This window comes from Mauremys reevesii, linkage group 1, assembly GCF_016161935.1.
Source record: "Mauremys reevesii isolate NIE-2019 linkage group 1, ASM1616193v1, whole genome shotgun sequence".
In the NCBI taxonomy this organism is placed as follows: domain Eukaryota; kingdom Metazoa; phylum Chordata; order Testudines; family Geoemydidae; genus Mauremys; species Mauremys reevesii.
In genome coordinates this window covers 221,830,999-221,845,521 of record NC_052623.1, presented here as the reverse complement: position 1 = coordinate 221,845,521, position 14,523 = coordinate 221,830,999, and the positions used below count along the sequence as shown (strand labels likewise).

The following is a 14,523-nucleotide window of genomic DNA, read 5'->3' as shown; positions in this document are numbered from 1 at the left end:
CCTGTATACTTTGCTGAGTCACAAGGCGTGTCTGCCTTCTCTCCATGGGTCAGTTGTGTAGCCGATGGTCCTTAATGGGCCATCAAGCAGGCTAGGCAGAGCTAACACCAACTTGTCTGGGATATCACCCAGAAGCAGATCACCAACTTGAAATACAGACAGTATAGAGCCAATATACATAACTTCAACTAAAATGATACATGCACACAGACAGCATAATCATAACCAGCAACCCATAACCTGGTCTTAGACACCTTATATGACCCCCTTTACATAAGATTTGGTGCCACTACAGGACCTTGGTTGCAACCCATGTTCTATATAGTCCCAATTTATATCAATAACGTCACAGCAGGCTACTCCCAATCCTCTTAGCCAGGTAACTCCCCTGATCTCAGGGTCTTCCCTGCAGGATTATTTTTTCAGTCTCTGCCACAGCTTCTTGAGCTTCCTCCCACTATCTCCAGCTTCCTTCTGCACTTTACTGGGGAATCAGCCGCCTTCCATCAGGCCCCATCAAGGGTGTTAAGGCAGCGTGGGTGGCTCCCTCACTAATCAGGACTGGCTGGCCCCAGACTGCCAGCCCTTAAAGGGCAAGCCACCCTGTTTCAAGGAATCTCTTAATCCGGTTCATGCTGTTATTTTGTTAATATAATGGTTAAATGAAAGGCCTGAAGCCTTAGACTTGTTGCTTGTTTGATAATACAATTGTGCAGTCAAGAGAAAAGGATTTGTGAAGGTATTTGGGGCTTCCCATCTCTCCACCACTCTTGTCTTCCAACTGATCTGTGTGCAGAGAATAAGACATAGATGGATTCCTTCTTCTCCTGGGAGATTGCTGATGGACTACATTAAGCAAATCATATGGTGAATGAGGGTTGGGGCCTGCAGGGCCAAACTCCTGCTTGAGTCGGGAAGCTGAGATACTTTCCCAGCTTTGGGGAAAAGGGCTGGGAGCTCCCTACCTAAGTGGTGAGAGAGACTGAACTGGGGTTGAGTCCCAGAGGGCTAGTATGTAAAGACCCCAGAAGGAAAATGTTTTTATTACCTTTGGACTGAGTGAGTTATTAAGGGACTCTGAAGAGGGGAACAGAGGCACGATACAGTAGACTGACCTCTGGCCACTAGGGGGCACTCAGGATGCAGCCAATCCTTGTTATAGTCCCTAAATTATTTATGTTTTTGTGCCTGTCCAAGCCACTTCCCCTCCTCTTACCATCTCTTGAATTTCCTATTAGCCACATTCAGTGTGGCATAGCCATCTCCTGCCTGGATCACCTCTGCTGGATAAGGGAATTCCCATCCTCACTGCGGGCAGTCTGACTTCCATCCCATTGGGAACAGCCTTGTGTCTACATGCAGCGATGATAGGGAAGTGGCAGGCACCTTGGCTGAGATCAGCTGGTGGCTTCTGTTCTGCTGAGGAAAATAGGAGATAGTGGCCATTTTTTCATAAAAGCAAAAACCATGAGAGGTCCCTAGATTTTCCTGGGAACATGGCAGCTTTAAAAAAAATAAATTAAAAAAGCACATAGGTTTGCGAGACTCAAGATAATATTGTGTGATTGGGCTACTTTGAGACTGTCCAGTCATTGCTCTCAATGCAGATCCTCTGCTGCTGGGCACTGACTCTCCTGGTAGTAGCAATGGGCATGGAGCTCAGTGCTCTTTGTAATTCTGTTCTGTCTCTCATTGTAGGTGCTGATGAGCTGAGGCTGGTGAATGGAAGCAGCCCCTGTGCTGGGAGAGTGGAGGTTAAACACCAGGATCAGTGGGGGACGGTGTGTGATGATGGCTGGGACATGGCAGTTGCTGGGGTTGTCTGTAAGCAGTTGGGATGTGGAGTTGCTCTCAGTGCCCATCTTTTTGCTCATTTTGGAGAAGGATCTGGACAGATATGGCTGGATAACACTGTCTGTCGTGGTACCGAGTCTGCTGTCTGGGCATGCGAACACAACAGTTGGGGTGATCATAACTGCAACCATAAAGCGGATGCTGGAGTGACCTGTTCAGGTAAGGAATTGGCCAATTCAGTCCTAAAAGCAAATCCTTCGAGAGAAAAAGGCTTGAATCCAGAGGCATCATGGGCCTGTGACCTTAATGAGAAATGAATAAAAACTAGAGTAAGTTCAGTAATTATTATCCATCTTGCTGGATAGTATAAAACCCTTGGGTGAGTCCTATCAAATGAGAATTCCTGTCTCTGAAGGGTTTTCATTATCCCAGTCTTCATAGTTTCAATGCCATGTCTTTCATTTTCCTTTAATGGTGGCAGAGGGGTGTTTAGTCCAGATGCAGGAGGCTGAACCATGGACCTGGGGGTCCTCACAGGTCTGTCTGCAAACTTCTCTGCTCTGCAGGGCCGAACATATTTGTGGTGCAGTTTACTTAGCCAAGTCCAGTGCTGCCTGCTGTACAGGGCACTGTAGTTGATTCCTAGAAACAGAGAGCAGAGACAGGGTGAAAGGCAACCACATGATTGTGGGGAGAAGTGGAAAGGGAAGATGCAGCTAATGGCCCTCTCCCTACCCACACACATTTGTAGCTGCAGGATCAGATTTCCCCCATTTCCCATTAAACTCCTTTGATGGAAACTGGAGGAAGATTATAAGAAAGTAGGACTTCCCTCTATCCCCTTAATAGTGTTCCCTCCTCTCCATCCCCTTTTATTCTCCCTCCCATTGGAATCCTCATCCATATCTTCTTCAACAGATGCCCACCTGGTACTATACTTCCTCTCCCTGCTCTCCTTCCTTAAACATGTCAAAACCTGGAATTCCTATTGCAAGGGAAATTACAAAAGTAATAATAATAATAAAAAATAATAAATAATTCTGATTTGGAACAACACTTTAGAATTTCAAATTGTCTGTGTAATGGGAATGCTGAAATTTAATTTCAACCTTATGGAAACATTTTTGTTTCAACTTTATCTGCTCAACTATTATGTATTATACATAAAATAAAAAGTTTAAGTAAATGTTTTGACCTTATCAAATCTTTTTGATAACTTTTCATCTAAAATGTTGACAAAATGAGTCTCTTTCTGAAGAAAGTTTTGATTTTGTCAAAACCAGCTTTTTCAGATGGAAATCTGTCCCATCATAAACATTTTGAGCAGCCCTTTCCCCTAGGTGTTCTCATTTGTGCCTCCCTATTCTGTTCTCCCTCTTCTCCTCTTCCTGTGTATGGGAAGTCCCTTCAAGTCCCTCCCTCTCCCTGCCCTAGAGGTATCATTTTCTCTCCCCCCACCCCACACATGGTCTTCATCTCTCTTCAGAGCACAGAGCAATAGAGATGAGGACTCCTTTGTAGAAATTATAATACTCCCTGCCCCAAGGAGTGAGATTGATGGACACATCAGGAAGGAAGGATGAAAGAGGAGGGTATCAAGGGAAAGGGAGAGTGGAAGACAGATGAAACAGTAGAAAGTGGAGGAAAAGTAGAAATGCAGGGAAAGAAGAATGGAGTCAAATCATTCTCCTTTATCTGGATCAGCTTTTTAGTCCTGCATTCCCATTTGATTGGCTGAAGTTTAAGCCACTTGGCTCATATCGGGCATACACAGGTAAAACAGTCCATTTGCAGGTTCCATAGGAGACTTGGACCCTGGAGAGCTCAGTGTTCCTCTGTCAGTGTGAGCAAGTAACTGAACACTTCCTCAGAGTTGGTTCTCTGAGGTGTAACTAGCAAGGAAGAGCTCAGCTGCTGCTCACACAGGCAGAGAGGAAGCACTGAGCAATTGCCCTTTGCTCCCCTGCTGTTCCCCTCAGGGGTTCCCTCCTTGCTAGGGCTGGATTAACCTAATACAGGAGCCTAGACTCACCTGCCTCTGAAGCAGTACCACTCTCTGTGTGTGGTGGTAGTAGAAAAAGCCAAGTATGCAAGAACTTTTTGAAGAGATAGTGGGCTCCTGCCATTGCCACTGGGGCATCAGACTGGCCAGAATCCCCCTCATTTCTGACTCCCTCTCTTCAGGTAGGCTGGGGTCTGGTCCACAGGGCCCTCTGCTTCAGTAAGTGGAGAATCAATGGCAGGCTGGAGGCCCCCCTCTATTCTAACCCCTGCCCCTCCCCAAAGAGCTTTAGGGCAGCAGCATCAGAGGCAATGGGCTTGACCCGGTTGAAGAGTAAGGGTGACAGCGCTAACTCACAACTGCTGCAGGGGGGTAGCATAAGTGATCTCTGTGGAGAAGTGAGGTCCCTTGGTCCCTTATGGTCCAACCACAGAGGACCCTTGAAAAGAAAGAATTTTTAACATGGTTTGCTTGAATAAATTTCTGTAAATGGAGCAAGGATTCCTTCAGAGCCCTGCCTTATTCTAAATGCATCAGTACATTGAATTAAATGGAGTTTTAAAAAAATTATTAGTACAGTTCCATGTTGTTACATATGCAGATACAGTGATGATAAAATATTGGAGATCATTATTAAAAACATCTTTATCATTATTAACATATTAGTACACATGAGCAAAATACATTTCCATGGCTTTACAACTCAGCGAAATCAGAGTGGATCATCATCCTTTATAACAACTATCTTCTCTCCAAATTTCAAGTTTTTGTCGGATTTCACTGAGATGCTAGAACTGTTCAACAAGCTCAAAAGTGAGCTTATTTCACTGCTGTCTTTCTCAAAAGTGGTTTAAATACCTTGCTCCATCTTTTTAAAAGATTCACATTTGACAGAGGAGAGACCTGGAAAATTTCAGGCCAAAAGGTGGTAGTCAGGGGCGGCTCTAGTAATTTCGCCGCCCCAAGCAGGGTGGCGCACCGCGGGGGGCACTCTGGCAGTCGCCGGTCCCGCGGCTCCAGTGGACCTCCCGCAGACGTGCCTGCAGAGGGTCCGCTGGTCCCGCGGCTCCGGTGGACCTCCCGCAGGCATGCCTGCAGATGCTCCACCGAAGCCGCGGGACCAGTGGCCCCTCCGCAGGCATGCCTGCGGGAGGTCTGCAGGAGCCGCCTGCCGCCCTCCCCGCGGGACGCCGCCCCAAGCTTGGCACGCTGGGTCTGGAGCCGGCCCTGGTGGTAGTTTAACAATGCTATAAGCAACAGAAAAAGTGCTTTAGGATGCAAAATGCTTTGACAACATTGGGTATAACTAGAGGCACAAGTTATACACACTGCTAAGAATGCCAATGGCTGCTACCCCAGCAGTGAATTCTACTCACTTACACAGCTGTACCTTCACAGAAAAGCAGGAAATGCCATAACAGATAAAAGGTCTCCTGCCTGCTTGAAAGTATCTTAGTGCTGATACAAGAAAGTAAACTTAATTTTAGTCAAGTGTGAGGGAGATTATGGGATGTCAATCATAACTAACCCTGATGGATTTACTGACCTTTTAGGACGCTTTGAGCCCCAGCTGATTGGAGGGAACACTGCCTGCTCAGGACGTGTTGAAATAAGACACGGAGACACATGGACCACAGTCTGTGATTCACACTTGGACCTCCAAGCTGCCAGTGTTATCTGTAATGAATTAGACTGTGGAACAGTTGTATCCACCCCAGGAGGAGCGCACTTCAGTGAAGGATATGGGTCAATCTGGTCTGAGAAGATCCATTGCATGGGGAATGAAACACGCCTTGTGTATTGTCCCAGAGCACTGCATCCTAATGAGACATGTTCACATGCGAGTGATGCCAGCATTGTATGCTCGGGTAAGGGTTCAAAGTGATTACTTTAAAATATCTATAATGTGTCCTACAGCTGGGGTGCTCAGCATCTCTCTAAACAGATCACCATATTCATCCATATTTTTCCCCTGAGAAACCACAAGCCTTTGCACCACTGGTTACGGTGATACTTCAACAGATTCCTGACTGCTAGGAGGGATGACTCCACTCTCTCTTCTTCTCCCAGTGCTCTAGTTGCCAGGAGAGGATCAAGAAGAGCATTATTGTCTCTATCCCTTGTCCTTCTGTTGAAGTGGAACAGTTCTGCTCTCCTTTCCCCACTGAGTGTGGTGTTCCAGCAGCGCTCTCACTCACACGCTGTCTCTTCCTGTCCCCTCACTTCTGCCACAAGGCGCATGTTATTCAGGGCTTCTTGGATGTAAGCATGCCCTACTCTGCCATGTTTATAAAGGGAGTGACATCGTGTAAAGGTCAAAACAGAAAACCAAGAAATGAGAGACTTGATTTATTTCCTGCTCTGACATGGACTCTGTCACTCAATCTTTGTGGCAGTTTACTCATGTAAAATGGGGATAATAACAGTTCCCCCTCTCCATCCTATTGTGAGGTTTAATCCATTAATTTTTATAAAGAGCTTTGAAATCATTGGACGTAAGGTGCCAGAGAAGCACAAAGTATTATTAAATTAAAAACTTGCATGATAGAGTTGCTAGTTGCAGTCACCTTTATTTGCTACTGCCCGGTAACTGTCTGTACTACCCATTGATACCGATGTCAATGTTATGAATAATTGTGTACAAAAAGTCTACCAAAAATTAAGATTTTGCATCCAAAATTGCAGGAAATGCTAACAGTAAGGCTGCTCATGCAATCTCAACTCTTCCCCCTTATGCTTTATCATATAATCTTTAATTACATGATCACATGCTATTATTTCACATGCTGTCTTGCCTCATCTCTTGTGCGTGTTGTCCCTTTCTCTCACACCTTTGTGCTTTATAAACTCACCTGTCCCCTATAACAGTCTTATATTATTTTTGTTATTTAACAGTTATGTTCAGGGCCCTACCAAATTCACGGCCATGAAAAACACATAACGGACCATGAAATCTGGTCTCCCACAGTGAAATCTGGTCTTTTGTGTGCTTTTACTCTATACTATACAGATTTCGTGGGGGAGGCCAGAGTTTCTCAAATTGGGGGTCTTGACCCAAAGCGGAGTTGCAGGGAGGTTGCAATGTTATTTTAGGAAGGTCATGGTATTGCCACCCTTACTTCTGCGCTGCCTTCACAGCCGGACGACCAGAGAGCAGTGGCTGTTTGCCAGGCACTCAGCTCTGAAGTCAGCACCTCACCAGCAGTAGCACAGAAGTAAGGGTGGTAACACTATACTATGCCACCCTTACTTCTGCGCTGATGCCTTCAGAGCTGGACTGAAGCTGCGGGACCAGCGGACCCTCCGCAGGCAATTCGACGAAGGCAGCCTGCCTGCCACCCTTGCGGAGACCAGCAGAGCGCCCCCACACAGCTTGCCGCCCCAAGCACGCGCTTGGCGTGCTGGGGCCTGGAGCTGCCCCTGGTGGCAGGTTGCAATGCCGTTCACTCACATTAGGAGGGTGTGAGTATAGGGGCTCATGGCTCCAGTCTGCTGGTAGGTGAGGGGCACCAGAGAGGGGAAGAGAAGGGTCAGGTGCGGGAGGGGGCTAATCTGTGTTTCCTGCACACACACTTTAATGGCACTCTGCAGCCCGTATTACAGGACAGTAATGACAACTCACCAGCTGCCTTACCATTGTCAGGTTGCATGTTGCTCTATGAATTATGGAAAAGGTGAGTTTTGAGGAGGGACTTGAAGGAGGATTAGATGATGGTGTTATGGATTTTGACTGGGAGTTTTTCTTACTCAAGGGAGGAACATGCAGAGATGTTTAAGGGAGAAGCAAGTGATGAAGGCTGCCTTCATTGGTAGAGCAACAGTGGGAGTTAACAGCTTGATAAGTAGAGTTAAGCAGATAATTGACTTTTTTCAGTTCAGTAACCAAAAATAAACACCTGAAAACTAAACAAACTCAAATTTAAAAAAAAATGTTTGGTCAAATGAAATGTTTTGTTCATCTCAAAATAATTTTATTTCAGTTTTTGGTTTAGTTTCATTTTTCATTTTTTTCACCCTTTTGTGGGTTTTTAAAACAAATATAGCTAAATTTCTAAGCAAAATGTCATTTTGAAATGAGAAGTCAAAATTTTTCATTTCAAAATGGATGAAATGAACCATTTGGACTCCCGAAACTATTCACCAAATGCAAATCAGCAATTTCCTGTGCAGACGGGACTATAAGGCTTTGAGCAGTGAGTCAAAGATTGCAAAAAGATTTCCGGGATTGCAGGTGGAGAAGGAGAGTTGCTTGGCTAAGAAAATGGCTGATTTGAAGCAGGGGCGGCTCTACGTTTTTGGCTGCCCCAAGCAGTCATGCGCGGGAGGCGCCCCGGAGCCGCGGGAGCAGCGGACCTCCCGCGGGCATGACTGCAGAGGGACCGCTGGTCCCGCGTGGCTCGGCTGGACCTCCCGTGGCTGCGGACGGTTCGCGGGTCCGGCGGCTCCGCTTGAGCTGCCGCAGGCATGCCTGCGGGAGGTCCAGCCGAGCCGCGGGACGAGCGCCCCCTCCGCAGTCATGCCTGCGGCAGGTCCAGTCGTCCCGGGGCTCCGGTGGACCTCCCGCAGGCATAACTGCGGCAGGTCCGCCGGCCCAGCCTGCCGCCCCCCCCGGCCGCAGGGGACGCCCCCTAGATTTTGCCGTCCTAGGCACCAGCTTGTTTTGCTGGTGCCTAGAGCCGCCCCTGATTTGAAGGAGCGGAGTATGAATGTGTAGTGGAGGTAGTCAGCCTGGCTATAGGATTTTCACCAGAGATGCTCTGCTGCAGGAGAGTAGGCCTGCTGGGGCTGAGGCCGGGCTGGGGGTTGGCAGACTGGACCTTGCAGTGGGAGAGTGGGCCTAAAGAGTCTAAGGTGCAGGAAGCAACCACCATGTCGCTGGGGGAAAGAAAAGAGAGGAGAGGCTAAGCAGGTCATTAAGATTGATGGACTGGAAGTCAAGGAAGGACCAGACAATGTGGCAAGAAGGAGGAGACTGATAGGCAATGCTGGAAGTGACCAGGGGATGGCCAGAGTGGGGGAACTCAGCAACAGCAATATGCAAAAGAGAGCTATGCTTGTTGAAGACCAGGTTGAGTGAACTTCCCTTTAGGGAAGGGGGAGAGCTGATCCAGGGCTGTAGGTCAGTGCAGAGGGGAGGGCAAGGAGACAGGCAGCTAAGAGGTTAGAAATTGAGCTTGTTTCAATTTTTTTTAACAAATCCTTCTTTCACTGGAAAATAGTAATTTGTCAAAACTCAAACCGAGGGAAAGGTTGGTTTGGGCAATTTTTTTTTTTAAAAACAATTTTGAAAAAAGTTTCAAAATTGTTGAAATGTCCCATTCTGATATTTTTGAAATGGAAAATTCAAGTTTTGGAGTCAAAATGATTTTTTGTTTTGAAAGCAACTGACCTTTCTACATTTCAGTGTGCAAATCATAACTAAACATTTAGACATTATGAAAACTGATCTAAAAATGTTTCAGTTTACCTGATCCAAAAATATTATGGCTCTTCAGTTTGTGAAAATTTTTGAAATTTCAGTGTTTCATTTCAGTTTAGTCTGGGAAAATTTATAAAAATCTCAACCATTCATGAACAAAAAGGAAAATTGTTTCCCTTCAAGCTGTAGTCAGACGGGCCATTAACATGGGCGATTAAAGTCTCCAGAGATGAATGTGGAAGATTGTGATAAGAGGAAGAGAGAGATCCAGGAGCTGCCTGAAATCACAGAGAAAGGCTGATGAGGAGGAGCTGGGTAGGCAGTAGCTGACAGTAACATAGAGCGGGAGAGCAGAGAAGAATAGCTTGGAGTGCTGCTCAAAGGAGAAGAAAATGTGAGAGCACAGAAGTCCAACACACTCAGCTTGTTTCTTTAGGGATGATTCAGGGCCAGGATTGTGAGAGGAGGAGAGGCCTCAAAAACAGCAGCTGCAGAGGCAATGTCAGATGGAGGGATGCAGGTCTCTGTGAGAGACAGGAGCTGGAGTGAGTGAGTGAGTGATGAAAAGGTTGTGGATGTTTGTGATGTTTTTAGGGATGCAGTGGCCATTCTAGAGATAGCAAGAGGAGGAGGGAAGGAAGGGGGCTGGACATGAGGTTAGGAATGGTGGCATGAGAAGGGGTGATGAGGATGGGTGTGGAAAGGGGAGATGGTGGGAATGAAAGGGGACCATGATTGGAGAAGTTGTTACCAGAAACCAAGAGGAGGAGGCAGAGGAGGATGTGGGATCTGGATGTGAAGGGGCTAGAGATCAGGATGGAAGAGAAGCTGTTAGAGTTGGTGGGATCTGTGGAGGGGTGAAGGTAATAGAATGGGGAAATGGAGCCAGTGGGGGGGAGTTTAGGGTTGGGGGAGGAAGAGGGCAGATCTGTGATGCCCAAGAAGGTGTGATAAGAGCCATGGGCAAGTGACAGATGAACATGGTTAGTAAACAAGTGAACAGTGAAATAATAAATGGAATCCAATTAAATCAGTAGCAGTGAATCAATAAGCAATGAGATGAGATGTGAGGTGAGTTAGTTAACAGTGAGTTAGTTATTCCTAGAGGTGGCCAGAAATTTTCCATTAGAATTTTTCTTTAACTGAAAATGCTGTTTCCTCAAAATCAAAACTTTCCCTGGGAAACTTTCAATTTTGCTATCTTTTTCAATGTTGTGTTGGGAAAATAGAAATGAAATGTTTCATTTGGGGTGTGTTCAAGCCCAGTGGGAATATTTCAGATTGTAGAACTGACCCAAAATGTTACATTTCCAGTCAGTTCAACATTAATCTTCATTTCCCTGTTGTGGCACATTGCCTCATGGGAGTTCAGGCTCCAGTTCTCTCCTATGGGCTGGTTTCCCTAGCCAGACTAAATCTCCCCTTATACAGTGCAGTCTTCCCTCTAACTGGTGGCACAGTTGCTGCATCGTAGCCAGATGACTGCAGGTGCATGATGGGAACTTTAGTCTGATCAGGGAACCTGGCCTATAAGGCAAAACAGAGGCATCAGAGGGAAATGAAGTTTAATGTTGACCTGGCTCAAAACAAAACATGTGAGGTCAGTTTGACAAACTGAAAGAAAACATTTCAATTTGGGAGAGTGGAAATTGTTTATTTAGATTAAAGGTGCCAAAATGAAATGTTTTGTCACTTTTCAGAACTTTTTGTCCCATGAAAATTTTCAGTATTTCCATATTTTGTCCTGATGCAGGATGAAAACAAATGTGTAGCTATCAGAGCTTCCTGGGGGACAGAGATTTCAATTTTCACTCAGCTCTAGTTATTTCTCTGGACAATCGCGTGATGGGTGAAGATTCAGTGAACAGTCAGGTGAGAGGGACAGTAGCAGCAAGTGCACAGTCGGAGCAGTTGCCCTGAGAAGCTCATGTGGCTGTTAAACAAAAGCAGGAGCTGGATGATCTTGGCAGTCACAGAAGGCGTTGAAGGATTTAGCTGCAGGAGTCAGAGGAAGATGGCAGCAGCTCTGCAGGGCTTTGGAACAGCAAGAGAAGGGGTGAAGTGAGGAGGGTGAGTTCAGTTACTGGGCCAGGGTAGGTAGCCCAGGCTGTGAGCTCAGTCAGGTGACCCAGGAGAAGGGGCAGGGAATGGGAGAGAAGGAAAGTTAGATAGTGCATATCTGGAGAAAAAAACAAAAGTGAAGTGATACCAGCCAGAGAGTTAGAATGGGCAGTGAAGATTCATTTTCAAACCCTGTGCAGCCAGGATGCGTTGCCTTCCCCTGGGAGGGAGGAGGAAGATGGTGGTCAGGACGTCTTGATCCACATTTATTTTTTTAAGCCTTGTTGGTGTCCTGTATAGTCTATTTATATACAGTCTTTCCCCCAAAACACACTGTGTTAAAAGAAAGTAACTTAGGTTACAAGTTGAGCACTTGGAAGCTAGGAAATGCCAGAGTCAATGTGGCCTGGGCAATCCCTATGTGTGTGTAGATTACGATACAGTCTTTAATTATGTGATCACTTACTATTATTTCCACAGGAAAACACTCTGTCCTCTGATCTCCCTTCTCCTTGTTCTCAGGGTACGCCGGGTACCGGCTGGCAAACGGCAGCACAAGGTGTTCGGGGAGAGTGGAGCTTCGCCATGGAGGCACCTGGGGAACCCTCTGTGACTCACACTGGGATTTGCAGGCTGCCCACACCCTCTGCCAGCAGTTTGACTGTGGATTCGCCATGTCAGTGCCAGCAGGGCAGCTCTTTGGCACAGGAGATGGGCCTGTCTGGAACGGCACATTTGGCTGTGAGAGGAACGAATCTCGCCTGAGGGACTGTCTTGTTACTGCACTGGGCACAACTGAATGTCCCCCTGGGAGCGAAGCCAACGTGGTGTGTTCAGGTGAGCAGCTTCAGTGGGAAAGGAAAGAATTGGGGATTGGGGAACATCTTCAGCTAGATCCTCACAGTGTGTCAATCGGCCAAGCTCCATTGGTCTCAGTGAGGCTGTGCTGATTTACACCAGGTGGGGACTGGGCCCATAAATTGATGCCCTGTCCCTGCACCAGCCAAGTCTGCTGGAACTGATCCCTCTGTGAAATGCTTGTGGTGTCTTGAGTATGGAAAGTACCAAGGAAACCAAATTCTGGTCCCTGGTCCTCCCTTCGCACTAACTGATGTGGATCGAGTATCAGTTTGTGAATGTGCTGGTGTGGAATAGTCCCACAGCCCCCACAGGGTAACTGCTAGCATTGAACATGAGTAACAATCCCTTCCTGTTCCCCACTCCCCTCCCTGCCGTTGCCATTAACACTGGTCACTGCGCCACCTCGACACTCACTTTCCCTCGTGCTCAGGGTGCCCGGGCGGCAGGTTAGTGAACGGCACCGAGTGCTCCGGGAGAGTGGAGATCCGACATGGAGTCACATGGGGAAGCCTCTGTGCGTCCTACTGGGATTTGCAAGATGCCAGCGTCCTCTGCCATCAGCTGAACTGTGGATATGCCGAGTCGATCCAGGGAGGAGCCCATTTCGGGGAAGGGAGCGGAACTGTATGGAACGACGCTTTTCATTGTGAAGGGACTGAATCCTGCCTGTGGGATTGTTCTCGCATGGCCCTGGGCAACCCAGCCTGCTCCCCCAGAGACACAGCCAGGGTTATTTGCTCAGGTAAGTTTATTATAGACATGTATATGTTAGTTACAGAGCAGTGTACTGCCCAGTTTAGGATCATCATGAGCAGTCCCATACTGTACTCAAGGTAAGTAGGGGTATTGGAATGTTGCTCTCTTTGTTTAAGTTTCCCAGATCAGAGACACCTCCGGGTGCAGTGAGGGATGGCAAGATGGATCCTAGCACTACGACAGAGTGAACCAGAGAGAATGGCTCTGTGCTATAAAATTGGGGTTTGTGATTCACAGATTCCCTCAGTCCCAGCAGGTCTGACTCAGCACTTCATCAGGTTGAAGTTGGTGTTGCAGAAGCAACCTATTCACAGAAATCTCATCCAAGCTGTGGGGCCATTAGAATCCCATTTCACTCTGGAAAATTAGGTGTTTTCCCTGGTGTTCCTGGCCAAAATGCCCCCACTTGCCATCCCAGTTGTGTGCTGGTGGGCTGCAGCCCTCAGCTGCAGAGTTTGCTCAGTGGGTGTGTAGGTTGATAGATTACTAATTCCCCACAACACTTCAGGAAAATAGTCATTTCTTTGCAAAAGATCCCGTTTTCAGGAAACTTCAGATGGCTCCAGAGCTTGGTGCCTGAGCTAGCTGGGAACTTTCAGAAAGATCCTGCTCATAGTGAGACCAGCTGGTGCTTTGATGAAGATCCTCCTCTACAATGCAACACAAATACTGCAGGGGTCCTTTTTCCTGCAGGCTTCTCCAAAGATTTTCCCTCATCCAACTTCAAAAACTGCCTCATGCCACATTGGAGAACAACAGTGGCTGATAGATGGCAAGTTATCTGAGAGCTACCCATAGTGGCATAGGCCAAGATTTTTAAAGGTATTTAGGCATTTCTGCCCTGATTTAGGAGCCTAAAACTCATTTTCTAAAAGGATTTAGGCACTGACCAGCCTTAATCAATAGGATCCATAGGCTTCACATCCCTGAGCATTGTAGCTGTGCCAACCTAACCCCCAGTGTAGACAACAATAAAAGAATTCTTCCATTGACCTAGCTAACACCACTCAGAGAGGTGGATTACCTACAGCAATAGTAAAGCCCCTTCTGTCACTCCAAGAAGCATCTACAGTACGGTGATACAGTGTCATAGGTGGAATGCTGTAGCTGTGTCACTGTAGCACCTGTAGTACAGACATCACCTTAGTAAAACAAACATTTAATGCACACCAAAAACATTGTAAATAGTATTTGGAATACCATGAATAACTTTTTAAAAAATCTATTAGACAGTAAATCTACTGGTTTTCCTTACACAGCCTTTCCGCCTTTTGTTGTTACAAACATTCAAATATAAGGTTTCAACTTAACATGTTCTGTACTTCAGCACACACATCAAAACACATTCCCCACTGATCTTCTCTCGGAGATGATTTCTCAGGCTTTCCAGTGCTGTCATAACATGTAGTGTGTGTCACCTGGATTCTTTTGAGTTTGACAAATGGCAGTACCTCAGTCATTTCAAACACTTCAGAACTTGGTCAGCAACCAACCAGTCTGGGGATCTCAGCAGCTAGCAGCGCTCCAGCCCTTGAGCTAAGAGCTCATTGGCTCTCAGTTGCTGGTGAAACAGAAATCTGTAGCCTGTATTCAATGTGGTACGGGGATTGGAAGCAGCCCTCACAGGAGA

The 14,523-nt window shown here is 46.7% G+C and overlaps 1 protein-coding gene across 1 annotated transcript in view; it reads left to right on the top strand.

The window, feature by feature from the left end:
- The window catches only part of LOC120371164 (antigen WC1.1-like), a 40,813-nt gene that overhangs the window by 13,299 nt on the left and 12,991 nt on the right, over window positions 1–14,523 (top strand). The window contains exons 2-4 of the mRNA XM_039486787.1: window positions 5,350–5,664; window positions 11,799–12,113; window positions 12,568–12,879. Of these exons, the coding sequence (XP_039342721.1) occupies window positions 5,350–5,664; window positions 11,799–12,113; window positions 12,568–12,879 (942 nt within the window). The remainder of the gene's footprint in view (window positions 1–5,349; window positions 5,665–11,798; window positions 12,114–12,567; window positions 12,880–14,523) is intronic.